This window comes from Oryza sativa, chromosome 8 (assembly GCF_034140825.1).
Source record: "Oryza sativa Japonica Group chromosome 8, ASM3414082v1".
Taxonomy (NCBI): domain Eukaryota; kingdom Viridiplantae; phylum Streptophyta; class Magnoliopsida; order Poales; family Poaceae; genus Oryza; species Oryza sativa.
Window position 1 is genome coordinate 27,458,193 of NC_089042.1, and position 14,535 is coordinate 27,472,727.

General features: G+C 48.1%; 3 protein-coding genes across 3 annotated transcripts; 1 reads left to right on the forward strand and 2 right to left on the reverse strand.

The window, feature by feature from the left end:
* The first annotated feature begins 4,848 nt into the window (after positions 1–4,848).
* LOC4346217 (sorbitol dehydrogenase) lies at positions 4,849–7,137 on the forward strand. Its single transcript, NM_001422671.1, has 4 exons — positions 4,849–5,076; positions 5,863–5,930; positions 6,006–6,242; positions 6,320–7,137. The coding sequence occupies exons 1-4, from the start codon at positions 4,944–4,946 to the stop codon at positions 6,989–6,991; spliced, it is 1,110 nt and encodes a 369-aa protein (NP_001409600.1). The 5' UTR covers positions 4,849–4,943; the 3' UTR covers positions 6,992–7,137.
* A 2,289-nt stretch (positions 7,138–9,426) lies between these two features.
* On the reverse strand, positions 9,427–10,389 carry LOC4346219 (dehydration-responsive element-binding protein 1J). Its single transcript, NM_001422672.1, has one exon. It carries the CDS (start codon positions 10,296–10,298, stop codon positions 9,588–9,590), a length of 711 nt encoding a protein of 236 aa, NP_001409601.1. The 5' UTR covers positions 10,299–10,389; the 3' UTR covers positions 9,427–9,587.
* Positions 10,390–13,207: 2,818 nt separating this feature from the next.
* LOC4346220 (dehydration-responsive element-binding protein 1I) lies at positions 13,208–14,494 on the reverse strand. Its single transcript, NM_001422673.1, has one exon. The coding sequence runs from the start codon at positions 14,187–14,189 to the stop codon at positions 13,434–13,436; it is 756 nt and encodes a 251-aa protein (NP_001409602.1). The 5' UTR covers positions 14,190–14,494; the 3' UTR covers positions 13,208–13,433.
* Between the last annotated feature and the right edge of the window lie 41 nt (positions 14,495–14,535).

Genomic DNA, 14,535 nt, shown 5'->3' on the forward strand with positions numbered 1-14,535 from the left:
GAAAAGTAGACTTGGTGGTCTTAATTTTTAAATATGATATAGATAATCCCTTATTTTAAGCCCCCTGTTTTTTTTTTCATCCGATGACCGGGGCTGCACCATAGCATCGGTGAAGCCATGACAGTGGGTCCTAAGATAAGGGTTGGCCGACATTTGATATTTGTATGAATGCATACCGTTCTGTTGTTGTTGGTCAGCTTATCAGCGCAACCAAAATTTAATTTAAAGGTTTTTCTTTGTCATAATTTTTTAATATTAACTTTAATGGAATCATATCCTATGCATAAAAGTTTTCACGTGTACACATCATACACACCAACTAACAAATTTCATCGAAAATTCTAGAAAAAATATATATGTACTCTCAATAATATTACATCTACGTGTAATTCATCATATATATATATATGTATATATATATATAGGTAAATTAAAAAAGATAAATTCTAACAGACTTTTAGACTTAATTTTTTTATATAATTTTTGTTTTTTGTTTTGCCTAAAAAATTGAGGTTAAGATTAAAACAGACGTGACTCCAAGGATCGCCACAGGCTCACATCTCGTCAGAAACTAGAATATGTGTCATCTGAGGAGAGGAGCTCCAATGGGCATTTGCCATGTGGGACAGTGATGGAGTTTAGCCGGTCGTCGTGGCGGACAATAGCCGAGAAGAAAAGGAGAAAAGCACCGATCCATGCCGCCCGCGACCTGTTCAACGACGTCGACGTACGGAGGAATTCATCCATGCTCGCTCTGCCGCCGCCGCTCGCCGACGATCGAGAATATCCTCCAATCCTCCTCTCCAGCTAGCTCGAATCGACGCGGTTTCCCCCCACATCAACTCTCAACCGTGTGGGCTCCGTGCTTCTCAATCTCCAATTGCTATGGCTAAACTGGAGTCGTCTCGATCGATGTTTACTGCGGCGATCAAGTATACAAGTACTCCCTCCGTACTCGTAAGAAAATCGTTTAGAACAGCGACATGATCTTTAAAACACAACTTTAACTACTTGTTTTTTACAAAAATATTTATTGAAAAGTGATATAGGTATGTTTCTATGAAAGTATTTTTCAAGATAAATATATTAATATAATTTTTACGTTTTCAAACTCAACAACTTAAGAGTTATTTATGATTTATATTCCTAAAGTCTTGACTTAAATTGTTCTAAACGATTTCCTATACGAGTACGAAGGGAGGACTACTGTATGTGAAAAGGCGACCGGTAATATATTGCGGCTGGATTTTGTACCGACACAGGTGAAAAGTAGACAATTCGGTGGTCATACTCATATAGATGTCGGCGTTGAGTTAATTTCTTCCTTTTTTTTACCGTGTCCACTGAAATATTTAATTATTGCTGCAAATCAACTGATCAAATCCCCATCTTCCCTGACGGCGATGCATCGACTAATTTTCAGCTGCCCATAGTATAAATGTAGTATAATCCTGTTTCAAGTCATCATCGACCATGTGGGCTCTCCCCTGCACTATCCTTTCCTACACGTACATACGTACATCTTGCCTTAACTAATCACTTATTATTAATTATGCTTAAACAACAGTAGTAGTACTGCATAATCTTACACTTGAACAGACGAGGCGATTAACGTTGGCCCGTACACCATGATTAGGACCATGATGGGCTAATGACGTCCATACCAGGTCAAGCTAAAGAAGAAGAAGAAGAAGAAGAAGAATACCTGTCGCTGATATCTGATGAAAGGAGGCAACCGACAACTTACCAAATACCAACTTCATATATACTCCAGCATCCAGAATTTCAGCTCTATATAATATAGTAGTAATGCCGTGCATGATCGGTTATACTACCTTAAACGTTCCTTTCTTGTCTAATCAACCTCTCTTTTTTAATGCCACAATAATAACTCAATCATACACTCCGTACTTTCTCCATTTTATAATGTAAAACTTTCCAGTATTACCTACATTTATATAAATGTTAGGCCCCGTTTGGTAGAGCTCATAACTCTAATTCCCAACTCCAAACTCTAACTCCAGTGAGAGCTGGCTCCTCTAGGAGCTGAGGTAGGTAAAAAAGTGTTTGGCTAGATTACTCAGCTCCACATTTATACATCCTTTGTCACCATTTCATCGAACACTTTGTAGGCGCCGCCTTGACGTTGCCGCCGCAGCCGGGAGGCCCACGCATCTCCGCCGCCTCCCAAGCCGCCGCGCAAGCGCCGTCGCCCAGGCTGCCTTCTGCCGATGCCCCCGCACGCGAGTCGCCTGTCGACGCCGCCGCTCGCGAGCTGATGCCGACGCCACCGCATGCCGCCAGTCGCGGCCACCACAACACCGCCCGCAACCGCCGCCACTGCCTGCCACCGCCGACGCGTCGCGGCCCATGCTCACTGTCCCCGTATGCTGCCGACGCAGACGCCGCCACAACCGGTTGTGGCCGTCATCGGAGGATGGGGAAGAAGATGGGGTGCCGCCACCTGCTGGCCCCGCCGCCGCGCCGCCCGTCCTCGTCCCGCAACAGCCGCTCTCCGCCGCTGCCGCAGCCCGCCGCCGCCAGCCTCCGGCCGCGCGCACCGCCCGTCGTCGTCGTCCCGCAGCCGCCGCCGCCCGCCACTGCCGCTGCCCGTCGCCGTTGACGCTGTTGCTGCCACCGCAGCCCGCCGACGCCGCCGCACTAGCTCGGGATTGGGAGGAAGATTGGGGGGAGGAGAGAGAACGGGAGGAAAGAAGGGTGAAGGGGTAGTTGAGTGGTATTTTCATGTAAATACACTATAATATTAGAGGGTAGTGGGTCTTTTGGGTGGAGTGGAGCTGTGGAGCAGCAAAAACCCAGCTCCACCCCCGTAGTTCATTTTCTAGGAGTAGCTCTGCCAACTCCACTCCGAAAAAAAAAAGAATCTGGACCGTTTGGCACAACTCCCGCTCCAGGTAAATTGGAGTTGGGAGCTAGAGCTGTGCTAAACGGGGCCTTAATAAATCTAGACATAATGTGAACAATTCTAGAAATTCTTACATTATGAAACGGAGGGAGTACTACCTAATGTTTTTCCGGTGCGCACTGTTCATTTATCGCCTATTGGAGTTATTTATAATCTTCTATCACTGTCTATTCATTGGGACGTCTATGTCGCCGTTAGTAGCAAACTTCAGACTTCTGCACCCTGGCCCAAACTCATCGAAACGGCCCAATTTGATTGGGCCTTTTGTTCAGTTCGTCTGTGATTTAGGATTTTTTTTTCTTTTTTTAGAGTAGTAGTACAAATTTAGGATGAATCTGGCCGAAGAGCCCAATTTGATTGGGCCTTTTGATCAGTTCGTCTGTGATTTAGGATTTTTTTTTCTTTTTTTAGAGTAGTAGTACAAATTTAGGACGAATTTGGACGAAGAGTACTCCCTCCATCAAAAAAAAACTCAACCTGATCCCTCATAGAACAACGAATCTGGACGAAGAGTAGTCCAAATTTATTGTATTATGAGGGATCATATTGTAATTGAGACCGGACCGGTCATTGAACCGGCGAGGCCCTCGGTTTGATGGGTCATTGGTTTGACCGGTTGATAATTTATTCATTTCAAACACAAGCATAGCTTGGTGGTTGGCGCTCGTGCTTCCAATCAACCCATCGTGGGTTCAAATCCTACCCAACACACATTTTACCTATATTTTATCCTCTTTCCCCAGCATGCATGTGCAACCGTTTTACCTATATAAAAACCGGATGGTCCGCTCTGGTTCTGGATTTGAAAACCGGGCGGTCCGCTCTAGTTGGTTTTTTTCCGGTCTAACCGCCGGTCTCCTCTTTCCCCCGCGTGCGCCTGCCCTCTGAGCTACTATAGCATTGGTTTTTTTCCGGTCTAACCGCCGGTCTCCTCTTTCCCCCGCGTGCACCTGCCCTCTGAGCTACTATAGCATTGGTTTTTTTCCGGTCTAACCGCCGGTCTCCTCTTTCCCCCGCATGCGCCTGCCCTCTGAGCTACTATAGCACCTGCCTAGCGGTTTAGTGCAGTGCCGATTTGAAAACCGGATAGTCCGCTCTGGTTGGTTTTTTTCCGGTCTGACCGCCGGTCTCCTCTTTCCCCCGCATGCGCCTGCCCTCTAAGTTACTACAGCACCTGCCTAGCGGTTTAGTGCCGATTTTCTGACCGGTTTTAAGCTGTTTTCCCAGAAAACCGAGTGGTCCAGCTGGTTTTTACGTGTTCACATGCACAGGCAATCTTTTAGCTGGACCAGACCGGCGGAGGATCTGGTACCACCGGTCCGGCTCCTAGGTTTTTTTTTTAGACGGATGGAGTAGGTTATAGGTAGTACACACTGATCACATGGTGCCCTTGATTCATCGATCGTCACAGCCAAGGTGAAGCCTGAAGCTGCTTTCGTCGTCACCGGTTGCCGTCTGATTGTGGACGGAACGCAATAAAAACCGTGGTCCAAACAGGGCATATACGTGGATTTTGATACCCAGATTTTTAACAATCTCTCCCCATTTCGTGACGCGTCCTGGGATCACGAAGCAGATACCAAATGTTTGTTACATCTTTTTCCCTGAAAGAACCAAATGCTGTTTGTCTAATCCAATCGTAAAGCGCAGTGCTTCGCTCTTCTGATCACACAATTTGCTTGGCTCCTTCTAAAACCTCCCACTGATTTTTTTTCTTCTCTCCTTGGAATGATTGCAAAGATAATTACGTGAGCAGGACCATGAAGCCAAGAAAAATCTGACGCTGCCACTGTCGTTTTCTTGCGTCCTCAACTTGCTAAGGCATCGTGTCTGTCACGTATGGCGATAAGCATCGCAGCGTAGGCCGTGTACTCTTTGTTCTCTTCCGCTAAAAATAGACGCATCCGTGCCATTTCATCCCTATTTAATCGTCACATCACTAGCTCATCAGTCATCACCTGCTCTCTGCAAACACTGTGACTTTGGGTGAGTGAGTGAGTGAGTGAAGAGGAGGAAGATGGGGAAGGGAGGGAAAGGAGCCGAGGCGGCGGCGGCGGCGGTGGCCGGAGCCGGTGAGGAGGAGAACATGGCGGCGTGGCTGGTGGCGAAGAACACCCTCAAGATCATGCCCTTCAAGCTCCCGCCAGTTGGTTCGTGTGAAATCCTCTCCTGTCCCTGACCTTGGTTGTTCTTTGATAAACAAATTCACTTTGCTCTGTGATGGGAGTGCTACTCTCTTCTTGTTGATATGTTTTCTTTCGTGGAGAGATAAAAAATTGGCCGGTTGTTGTGCTAATTTGATTCCTTGGGAATAGTTCAGAATTTTTGGTGTAGCAGTAACTCAGTTCAGAAATCCCCTGGGTGTAGTAGTATACTTTCTTTTCCAATCTTTTTCTGATAATTTCATCAGTTGTTGTGGTAGTTTATTTTCCTGTCCAATAACCCAGGTAGTTCTGACTATTCCCTTTTTTTTTTATATTATCCTGTCTTGGATAATATATAAAGCATGTTGAGTAATAGTAGCACGTTTCCAGTTTCCTGAAAGATGATTGCTAGTACTTGCTGAGTGCATCGTGTAACAAAAACTCTATTCTTCTAATATATTGACGTGTAATTCTTTTGCGTGTTCGCGAAAAAAGATGATTGCTAGTACAAAACTAAGGTTTTGGCACTTAGAAAGAAGAAATATCCCTTTCCTGTTTATGAAATGCTAGTCTGTTTCATGTGGACGCCTACTACTTCACTATGCAATCAGCTCATGCTATGCCTGAGTCTCAAAAGCTCAGCTCCTGAATTTTGATATGTTTTTTATGATATTTGTTTCTTTATAAGCGTCAAGCATTTGCATTCGTCTGCTGTATATGGCTACAAATGTGAGTGTGAAATTCAGTAAAAATGTTGGATGAAACAACACTGAGATAGATGACCATTTTCAGGGCCTTATGATGTCCGTGTCCGGATGAAGGCAGTGGGCATCTGCGGCAGCGACGTGCACTACCTCAGGGTGATCTGTTGTTCGCTCACAGAAAGAATGAAAGATAATGTGGCTTATATATGTTTGTTGTTTGAGTGCGTGCAGGAGATGCGCATTGCGCATTTCGTGGTGAAGGAGCCGATGGTGATCGGGCACGAGTGCGCCGGCGTGATAGAGGAGGTCGGCAGCGGCGTGACGCACCTCGCCGTCGGCGACCGCGTGGCGCTCGAGCCCGGCATCAGCTGCTGGCGCTGCAGGCACTGCAAGGGCGGCCGCTACAACCTCTGCGAGGACATGAAGTTCTTCGCCACCCCTCCCGTCCACGGATCCCTCGCCAACCAGGCAAGCAAGCAATTCAGCTCGATTTCGATTTCTCTCCAAGAAGAAGATGCAATTCTGATCAATGTCGTGGTACTCAGATCGTGCACCCTGGTGATCTGTGCTTCAAGCTGCCGGAGAACGTGAGCCTGGAGGAAGGCGCCATGTGCGAGCCGCTGAGCGTGGGCGTGCACGCGTGCCGCCGCGCCGACGTCGGGCCGGAGACGGGGGTGCTGATCATGGGCGCGGGGCCGATCGGCCTGGTCACCCTGCTGGCGGCGCGCGCGTTCGGCGCGACGCGCGTCGTGATCGTGGACGTGGACGAACACCGCCTCTCCGTGGCCCGATCCCTCGGCGCCGACGCCGCCGTGAGGGTGTCGGCGCGCGCGGAGGACGTCGGCGAGGAGGTGGAACGGATCAGGGCGGCGATGGGCGGGGACATCGACGTGAGCCTGGACTGCGCCGGGTTCAGCAAGACGGTGGCGACGGCGCTGGAGGCGACGCGCGGCGGCGGGAAGGTGTGCCTCGTCGGGATGGGGCACAACGAGATGACGGTGCCGCTGACGTCGGCGGCGATCAGGGAGGTGGACGTGGTGGGGATATTCCGGTACAAGGACACGTGGCCGCTCTGCATCGAGTTCCTCCGCAGCGGCAAGATCGACGTGAAGCCGCTCATCACCCACCGATTCGGGTTCTCGCAGGAGGACGTGGAGGAGGCGTTCGAGGTCAGCGCCCGTGGCCGCGACGCCATCAAGGTCATGTTCAACCTCTAGATCGATCCATCCATCGATCGATCGACAGCAAAATATGTGACGGGTTTGGAACGTATGTCGATCGGACAAAAAAATGTGTGCTTGCTTTGCTGGTTGCCGTGTCTGTCTGTCTCTACATGAATAAAAGGCGGCAACGTTCTGTCCTCATGGACTAAGCGTGTGCATTGTCTGTTTCAATTCATTCGATGGTTGTTGAACACTAGGGGTGGGAGGGGGGAAATCGAAACTCGCAGCTCGGATCGGCTTGTAGCAAGTTCGGCTTGGATCAGCTTGGACTCGTAATCTTAATGAGTCGAGCTGAGCTAGCCTTTTAACTCATGAGCTGCTCGTTTAACTCGTTAGTACAAGATATAACCAAACCTTCGTAAACTTGGTGCTTTTTAACAGGTACTTTGTCTTTTAGTTACATTAAAACTATTCGTATTTATTGAGTACTTTATTAATTAGTGTTTATTATTATATTAATACATGATAAAATGGTAAATTTGAAATAATTAATATGATACAAATGAGATATACCTCATTAATGAGCCAACTCATGAGCCAAACCGAGCTAGCCTTTGAACTCATTAACGTTAACAACTTCACCTACCGCCCCTCAACTTTACGTCGAATCTGTATGACATTCCCAATATCAGAAATCTTCACCCTTCAAATGTTCAAAAACCGTGCAATCAAGATCCCATGGCAGTATATATGGGTAGTTTCGCTGATGAGGCATCCTAGTAAACAATAAAATAAAAAAATATGTGATCCACATGTAAGTGAGATGAAAAAATGGGGGCCCACATATCATATTTCTTCTCTTTTTTTCTCTTTTCTTTTCTTTCTTCTCTTCTCTTCTCCTTTCCTCTCCAATCTTCTCGACGCGCAACCGGCGGCAGATGGCCCGGCCACCACTCCACTCCGTCGGCCGTGTGCTCGCCTGCCATCACCGCCGCCACGCCGTAGCCGCTCCTCTCTTTGTGGCAAAGAGAAGAACAAAAAGAGGAGAAGAAAAAATAAAAAGAAGAAGAAAATGGTGGAAAGAAGGGATGTGGCCCCCAAAATATTTTTTACCCACTTACATATAGGTCTAGATTGTTGAGTAGGATGCTACGTTAGCGAGATCACCCATATATACTGTCATGGGACTTGATTGTACAGTTTTAAACATTTGACGAGTGAAGATTTCTGGTATTGGGGATTAGGGATGTCATATAGACTCGACGTAAAGTTGAGGGATGGTAGGTGAACTTATTCCTTATCCAGCCCATAGTCCCGGTTGTCACGTCCAATGCAGCGATGGGATATTGGGCTCTGCGGAGCTAGTAATAGTTGGGCCGAAAGAGAACCAGGTTAGTAGGAGGCCAGCTAGGTCGAGTGCTGCAAGCCCATAAAACGGTCGCGGCCTCCGCGAGATCTCCGGGTTTTCCTCGTCCGCGCGCGTCGTTAGCCGAAGCCGACGCCCAACTTGCTGCTGGTGCGCGGTTGCCATGCCGACGCCCAACTATACCGCGGCGCGACGCGTGTGACCCGCGGAACAACCACGTTTGGCCGCACGTTTCCTCGGCGGCGGGACACGACAACAATCGCCTTTTTTCATGGCGATCAGATGGAGATGATGAAGTCAACCCATCGATCAGAGGAGCAAACGCTCTTGGCGGCTTTGCCGTGTGACTTAGGGCCTAAGACAACGATGCCATCTACGACTCCTCCTCTTCTACGTACTAACAAATCCGTCAGAGGTGATCTTTGCAGATTAAATGAGCAAAAAGATTTATAGTGATGGCCGGCCAGGGGAATGAACACGAGGATGAATTGCAACCGCAGCCGTTTTTGTTTTCAAATCGTGCGTGTAGTGACTAGTGACGACACTAATCGTCGTTGAATTGTTCATCACGTCCTCGACATATATAAAATTTGGGCTGAGTTGTAGGAGCAAATTTGTGCTGCTGCGCGCCACGGCGGCCGGCGGCGGCCACGTACGCTGATGTCGACGCTGCCGTCTGCAGCGTTTACCTTATCAGCTCTGATCGAATGAATCCGCAGGCGTCCACGTAGCCGTCTTGTCATGCCGACCTCCAGCCTCCCATGGCAAAGTACCATCATCAGTCCCCGTCTGATGGGAGATCGCAAGCTGAGTTCAATAAATTATTATAACTCTGTGAGTACAATTACTGTTACTAACGCTAGATCTCATCCTAACATCATATCTCTCTCTATTTCTAATTGTGGCCACAGGTACCGTGCAAGTGTTTGACTTTGGATGATCAGGTCGCCATCGTTACTTCTGTGGCTACTTTGTTGTGATGGTCATATTAGTTGACTGCAGTAAAACCTGCTGAAAAGGGGTGAAGTTCTGGTGTGTTATCCTGTGTTTATGGAAGAAAGAATTGATATTTTGACAATTCATAGATTTTATAATGTATTCGAGCAAATAGAATGTGTAGGAATTTGTAACCATGCAAATTAAATGAAATGCATACAAATATTTCCTTGGGGAATTTTTCGCAGGCACAACACAAACGATCCTTTTGTGTTCTGCACTTGTGCTAGCTAGAACTGCTACTACTACATCCAACAAGCTAGTGAAGATTGTTTGGTTAATTTGATGCTAGCTCCACAGCTCCATTTCAGCGCCGCCGCATCCTTCGTCGTCGCAGAAACCCTCAGCGGTGGTCGGCGGCGGCGGCGGCTCGATGAGCAGACCCTGCGCCAAGCTCGCGAAGTACAGATCGGTGCGCATGCCACCGAACATGTCGCCGTGGTCCAACGCCGCCGCCACCGCAGGAGTGGACGCCGACGAGGCATTGTCGTCGTTGGGTGACAGAACGGGCGACGACGACGGAGGAGCGGTGGATGCGGCGTCGCCGGAGGTGGCGGTGGCAGTGGCGGCAGTACTTCCCCGGCGCTGGAACTCGGCGACGGCCTCGCTGGCGGCGCGCTGCACGTCGGGCAGCTGGTCATGGCCGGAGGCGACGGGGGCGCGGGGGACGTGGAGCAGCCAGGCGGAGTCGGCGAAGTTGAGGCTGGCGGAGGCCCCGCACAGGGCGAGCATGGCGGCGTCGTGCGCGCGCGCGGCCTCCTCGGCGGTGTCGAACGTGCCGACCCACAGGCGGTCGCCGCGGCTGCCCGGGACGCGCACCTCGCACACCCACCGCCCCGCGCGCCCGCGCCGCCGCACCCCGCGGAACACCGGGTGCCTCGTCTCCTGGAACTTGGTCCGCCCCGCCGGCCGCTTCGGCGACGCCGGCCCCGTCGCCGTCGCCGCCGTCGTCGCGGAGGAGCTCATCAATTGCCCCATGGCGGTGGTGTTCTTCTCCATGTCGCGCGCGACGTCTCAAGCCGCAGTTGGTTGGTGTTGGCGGCGGCGGCGGCGACGGGGAAAGCTTGTATATATAGGTATGGCTGCGTATTGTAAGGTGGCTGCGACGCGGGAAAAATGGTGGATTTTGGAGGGCTTTTAATTTTAAACAGAGAATTATTATAAACGGGAGGAAGAGAAGAGGAGAAATTAATCCAGGCGGCGAAAGCGTAAAGCGGTGTTAGTTTGATTGCGCCATCATGACGGACGTGATGATGATGATGATTGTAGCAGCAACACAAGACATATCACGTGACATTGACATACACATGGATATCTTCGAGGGGAAGAAAATGTCGTAGCAATTTCTCGTCGCAGGTCGGTTGATCGATCTCGTGTCGTGCTCACTGGAAACACAAAGTAACAATAATACAACATCAGATTGGTGCAACAGAGTACTATCTGTACCCAAATTACCCAAACCCTAATATCTCAGGAAAATTTTAAGGTGAGAAACAATATATCACAATGCTCTTAATTGATGTAAAAATTATATTGATTGATGGATAAGCAAAGGATGTTAAAGTAATATTTTTTTTGAAAGGAATAAAGTAATAAAATTTTCTCGCTTTACTGATAGGTAAAACGATAGAAATTAGTTTATTTTAGGATAAATTCTAAACTATAGAAATTCGTTTATTTTGAGACAAATTGAGTAGTTATAAACCTGGAGCTGACACGCATGTGTCGACAAGGGAATCGAATTGCTTAGCCGTATCCAGCGCGCGGCCAAAATCTGTTGGTTCGGTTGTCCTCGGTTTCCAGAGCAAGGCAAGGCAAAGCAAAGCATGGCTTTTGTTTAGCTTATTATCCAAAAAGAAGTCAAATGGATGCAAACCTCTCGTGTCAGCCTGCAATGACATAAAAGGGAAAAATCCGAGGCTAGTTGCCATTTCTGGTATTGAGCACACACCCATGGGCGGGCGTTTCTGCTGCTGCCGCCGCTGCTGTTTTTGCCTCTTCTGGATCTATTGATGCGCCCCACAGGTGTACGGACAAAGCAGAGTATTCTACTCATTCTAGTACTGTACTGTATTACTACTACTACTACTACTACTACTACTACTACTACTATTATTATTATTATTATTATTATTATTATTATTATTATTATTATTTCCGTACGAGGCAAGTTGTAGTATGATACTCCCTCCGTCCCATAATATAAGGGATTTTGAGTTTTTAATTGCAACGTTTGACCACTTGTCTTATTTAAATTTTTTTTGCAAATATAAAAAACAAAAAGTTGTGCTTAAAATACTGTAGATAATAAAGTAAGTCATAAATAAAATAAATAATAATTTCAAAATTTTTTGATTAAGACGAGTGGTCAAACGTTGCAAGCAAAAACTCAAAATCCTTTATATCGTGGGACGGAGGGAGTAGTATCATTGTGAGTAGCCGGCGAATTCAGTTCGTGTACCATCTCTCGTACTACTGATTGTTTAGCATTATTGATCAGGATGAAGACTAGGCTGTGTTCTTTACTAGGTGATCTAGGTGATTGTGAGTGAGTTTTGTTTCGTTTTTCACGCGCACGTTTCCCGAACTACTAAATGGTACGTTTTTTGCAAAAAAAAGTTCTATAGGAAAGTTGCTTTAAAAAATCATATTAATCCATTTTTAAAGTTTAAAATACTTAATAGTCAATTAATCATATACTAATGGCTCACCTCGTTTTGCGTATCTTTCCGATCTTCTCTATCTCCTCTCCTGAAACACACCCTTATACACGGGCAGCGGCGAATCCATTGTTGGTGCTTGTTGGTGCGCAAGCCCCAGCTCCGTCCCATGTATTTAGTTAGTCATTAGTGAGTATAATCAGTAATTTATAGTAAAATTGGCCGCACGTAAAGAATGCCAGGATGTTAGCTGAAGAGTTTGGTGATTAAAGTTGCAAATATATAATGCACTCTTACACTCTCTCAGTACAAAATACTAATTTGTTCATACATTTTGTAGATGCATATTAATGTAACTGGAAATTAAAATGGAGCAAACAATGTGTTTTCTGTTGATCTTATGCATATTTGGGTTTCATCAAAAATATTTCTCGAGTTGACATATCTCTAATTTGCTCTAGCACCCCCTCAATTTATATTCTAGATTCGCCACTGTACACGGGTATTAGCTGTGATCGAAGTCCATCGATTTCTCACGAAATGACGTTTTGGTTTGATATTGTTAGGAACTAATCAACCCAAGCGGAAGAGTATTTTGGGTGCGTGTGTGGTGAAGTGCACGCACACTTAGGACCCTGCAACAGATGGATCCAGGGTTTACAAAATCGTTTTATAGTTTTTAAAACCACGATATGTCTCGTGGTTATCGTGATAACTATATTACTATGGAGTTTCGGTAACCGTGCCGAAAATGATAAGGGAAATCCTAGACAGATCCAAGACGATCTTGACCGTTCATGCTGCTTATCGATACATCCGGTTACTGTTCATGCTGGCATCCCGTCAAAATAATTCTAGTTTTAAATTTCAAATAAAAAAAATAAAAATTATGTTCTTACCTTTTATGTCGTTGGAACCATCTAGGGATATAAATAAAAAACATTTCGAGGGGATCGGGTAGAATTGAAATTTCAAAAAAAAAAAACAAAAACTAGAAAAACAAAGTTGAATATGATCAAATTTTGCTTAACTGAAAAAAATATTATTCTAGCCGAAACAATGCCTTTCAGCCTGAAATATGGAACCCTGGAACGGCCCCCTGATTTGAGTTGAAATTAAGGGATTTGAGTTAAAAACCGGTGGTGAATTTTAGCCGTTTCGGGGTAAAACATAACTTTGGCTTTCTACACTATTAATGAAACGTAGCGACACACAAACAATGTTCATTTGCAATATTTTGGTCCTCCCTAGTCTTTGATTATGCATGACATTTTTTTATAATTTCACTCTCAATCACTCAAAACATGCCGAAATGAGGAAACCGTACATAGGAATCAAAGATTCCAGAGGTAGGAAAAATGTACAGCGATCAAAAAAAAAAAAACCCTATATACAAGGCCATACATGCTCAGCTGCTGTTAATTAGGAAGTCACTCTTTTATGTACAAGAGCATGACGCGCGTCTGCTTCAATGCTAGTAGCTCCACAGAGACACGTCAGCGATGTCGCTTGAGTCGACGATGGCGTCGTCGTCGTCGTCGGACGATGCGCCGGAAGCCGGCGGCTCCATGAGGAGGCCCTCCGCTAAGCTCGCGTAGTACAGGCTCCAGCCCATGTCGCTCACCACGTCCAGCTCGAACGGTGATGCCTCCTCGTCGGCGTCGGTCGTGCTGCTGCTGCTGGTGACGGCGTCGTCGTCGCTCGCGGCGGACGGCTCGGACGTGGCGGACATGGCGTCCTCGGCGACGACGTCGATGGCGAGTGGGAACACGGACGATGATGACTCCCGCTGCTCGAAGTCCTCCAGCGCCCGCGCCACGGCGCGCTGGACGTCGGCGGCGCAGCGGAGGGTGGCCGGGGGCGGCACGGCGAGCAGCCAGGCGGAGTCGGCGAAGTTGAGGCACGCGGCGGCGCGGCCGCGGAGCGCGAGCATGGCGGCGTCGTGGGCGCGCGCGGCGGCGTCGGCGGCGTCGAACGTGCCGAGCCAGAGCCTGCACCCGCGGCGGCCCGGCACGCGGACCTCGCACACCCACCGCCCCGCGCGGCCGCGGCGCCGCACGCCGCGGAACACCGGGTGGCGGGTCTCGTGGAACTTGGTGCGCCCCGCGGGGCGCTTGCTGCTGGGCGGCGAGAGGCGGCGGCACGGCTCCGACGACGACGTCGTGGAGGCGGCCTGCAATGCCGGCGGCGGCCACTCGCCGGTGATCTCCTCTAGTTTGCTCGTACACATTGGAATTTGGAGGTGGTGGTGCCGTGGTGATGGTGATGGAGGTGTTTGTGGTGGGAAATGGTGGTTTGGAACGCGAGTATTTGTAAGCGGCTTGTGACGAGACGTGGAAGGTTGTGGGGGTGGCAATGGTTTTGGTTTGGTTTGGTCCAGTGGGCGAGAGGTGCAGCCGTGGAAGGAAGTCTATCCTGATTGGTGGTCACGGCGTGCACAGGTCGCACTCGCTCTGGAATGGAATGGGCAACCTTAAACTGAATAAATGTTTCTGCATCCAGAGTTTCACAGAAAATGAAGGTCAACATGCCAGCACAGAACCAAGTGAGCGTAATAGATTCTCTGTGAGCGCCTG

Excerpts from the sequence above, each read along its gene's own strand:
- LOC4346219 (NM_001422672.1), bottom strand. The coding sequence starts at position 10,298 with ATGGAGAAGAACACCACCGCCATGGGGCAATTGATGAGCTCCTCCGCG.
- LOC4346220 (NM_001422673.1), bottom strand. The coding sequence starts at position 14,189 with ATGTGTACGAGCAAACTAGAGGAGATCACCGGCGAGTGGCCGCCGCCG.
- LOC4346217 (NM_001422671.1), top strand. The coding sequence starts at position 4,944 with ATGGGGAAGGGAGGGAAAGGAGCCGAGGCGGCGGCGGCGGCGGTGGCC. Across the intron at positions 5,077-5,862 it reads CTTCAAGCTCCCGCCAGTTG|GGCCTTATGATGTCCGTGTC; the intron begins GTTCGTGTGAAA and ends GACCATTTTCAG. Across the intron at positions 6,243-6,319 it reads ACGGATCCCTCGCCAACCAG|ATCGTGCACCCTGGTGATCT; the intron begins GCAAGCAAGCAA and ends CGTGGTACTCAG.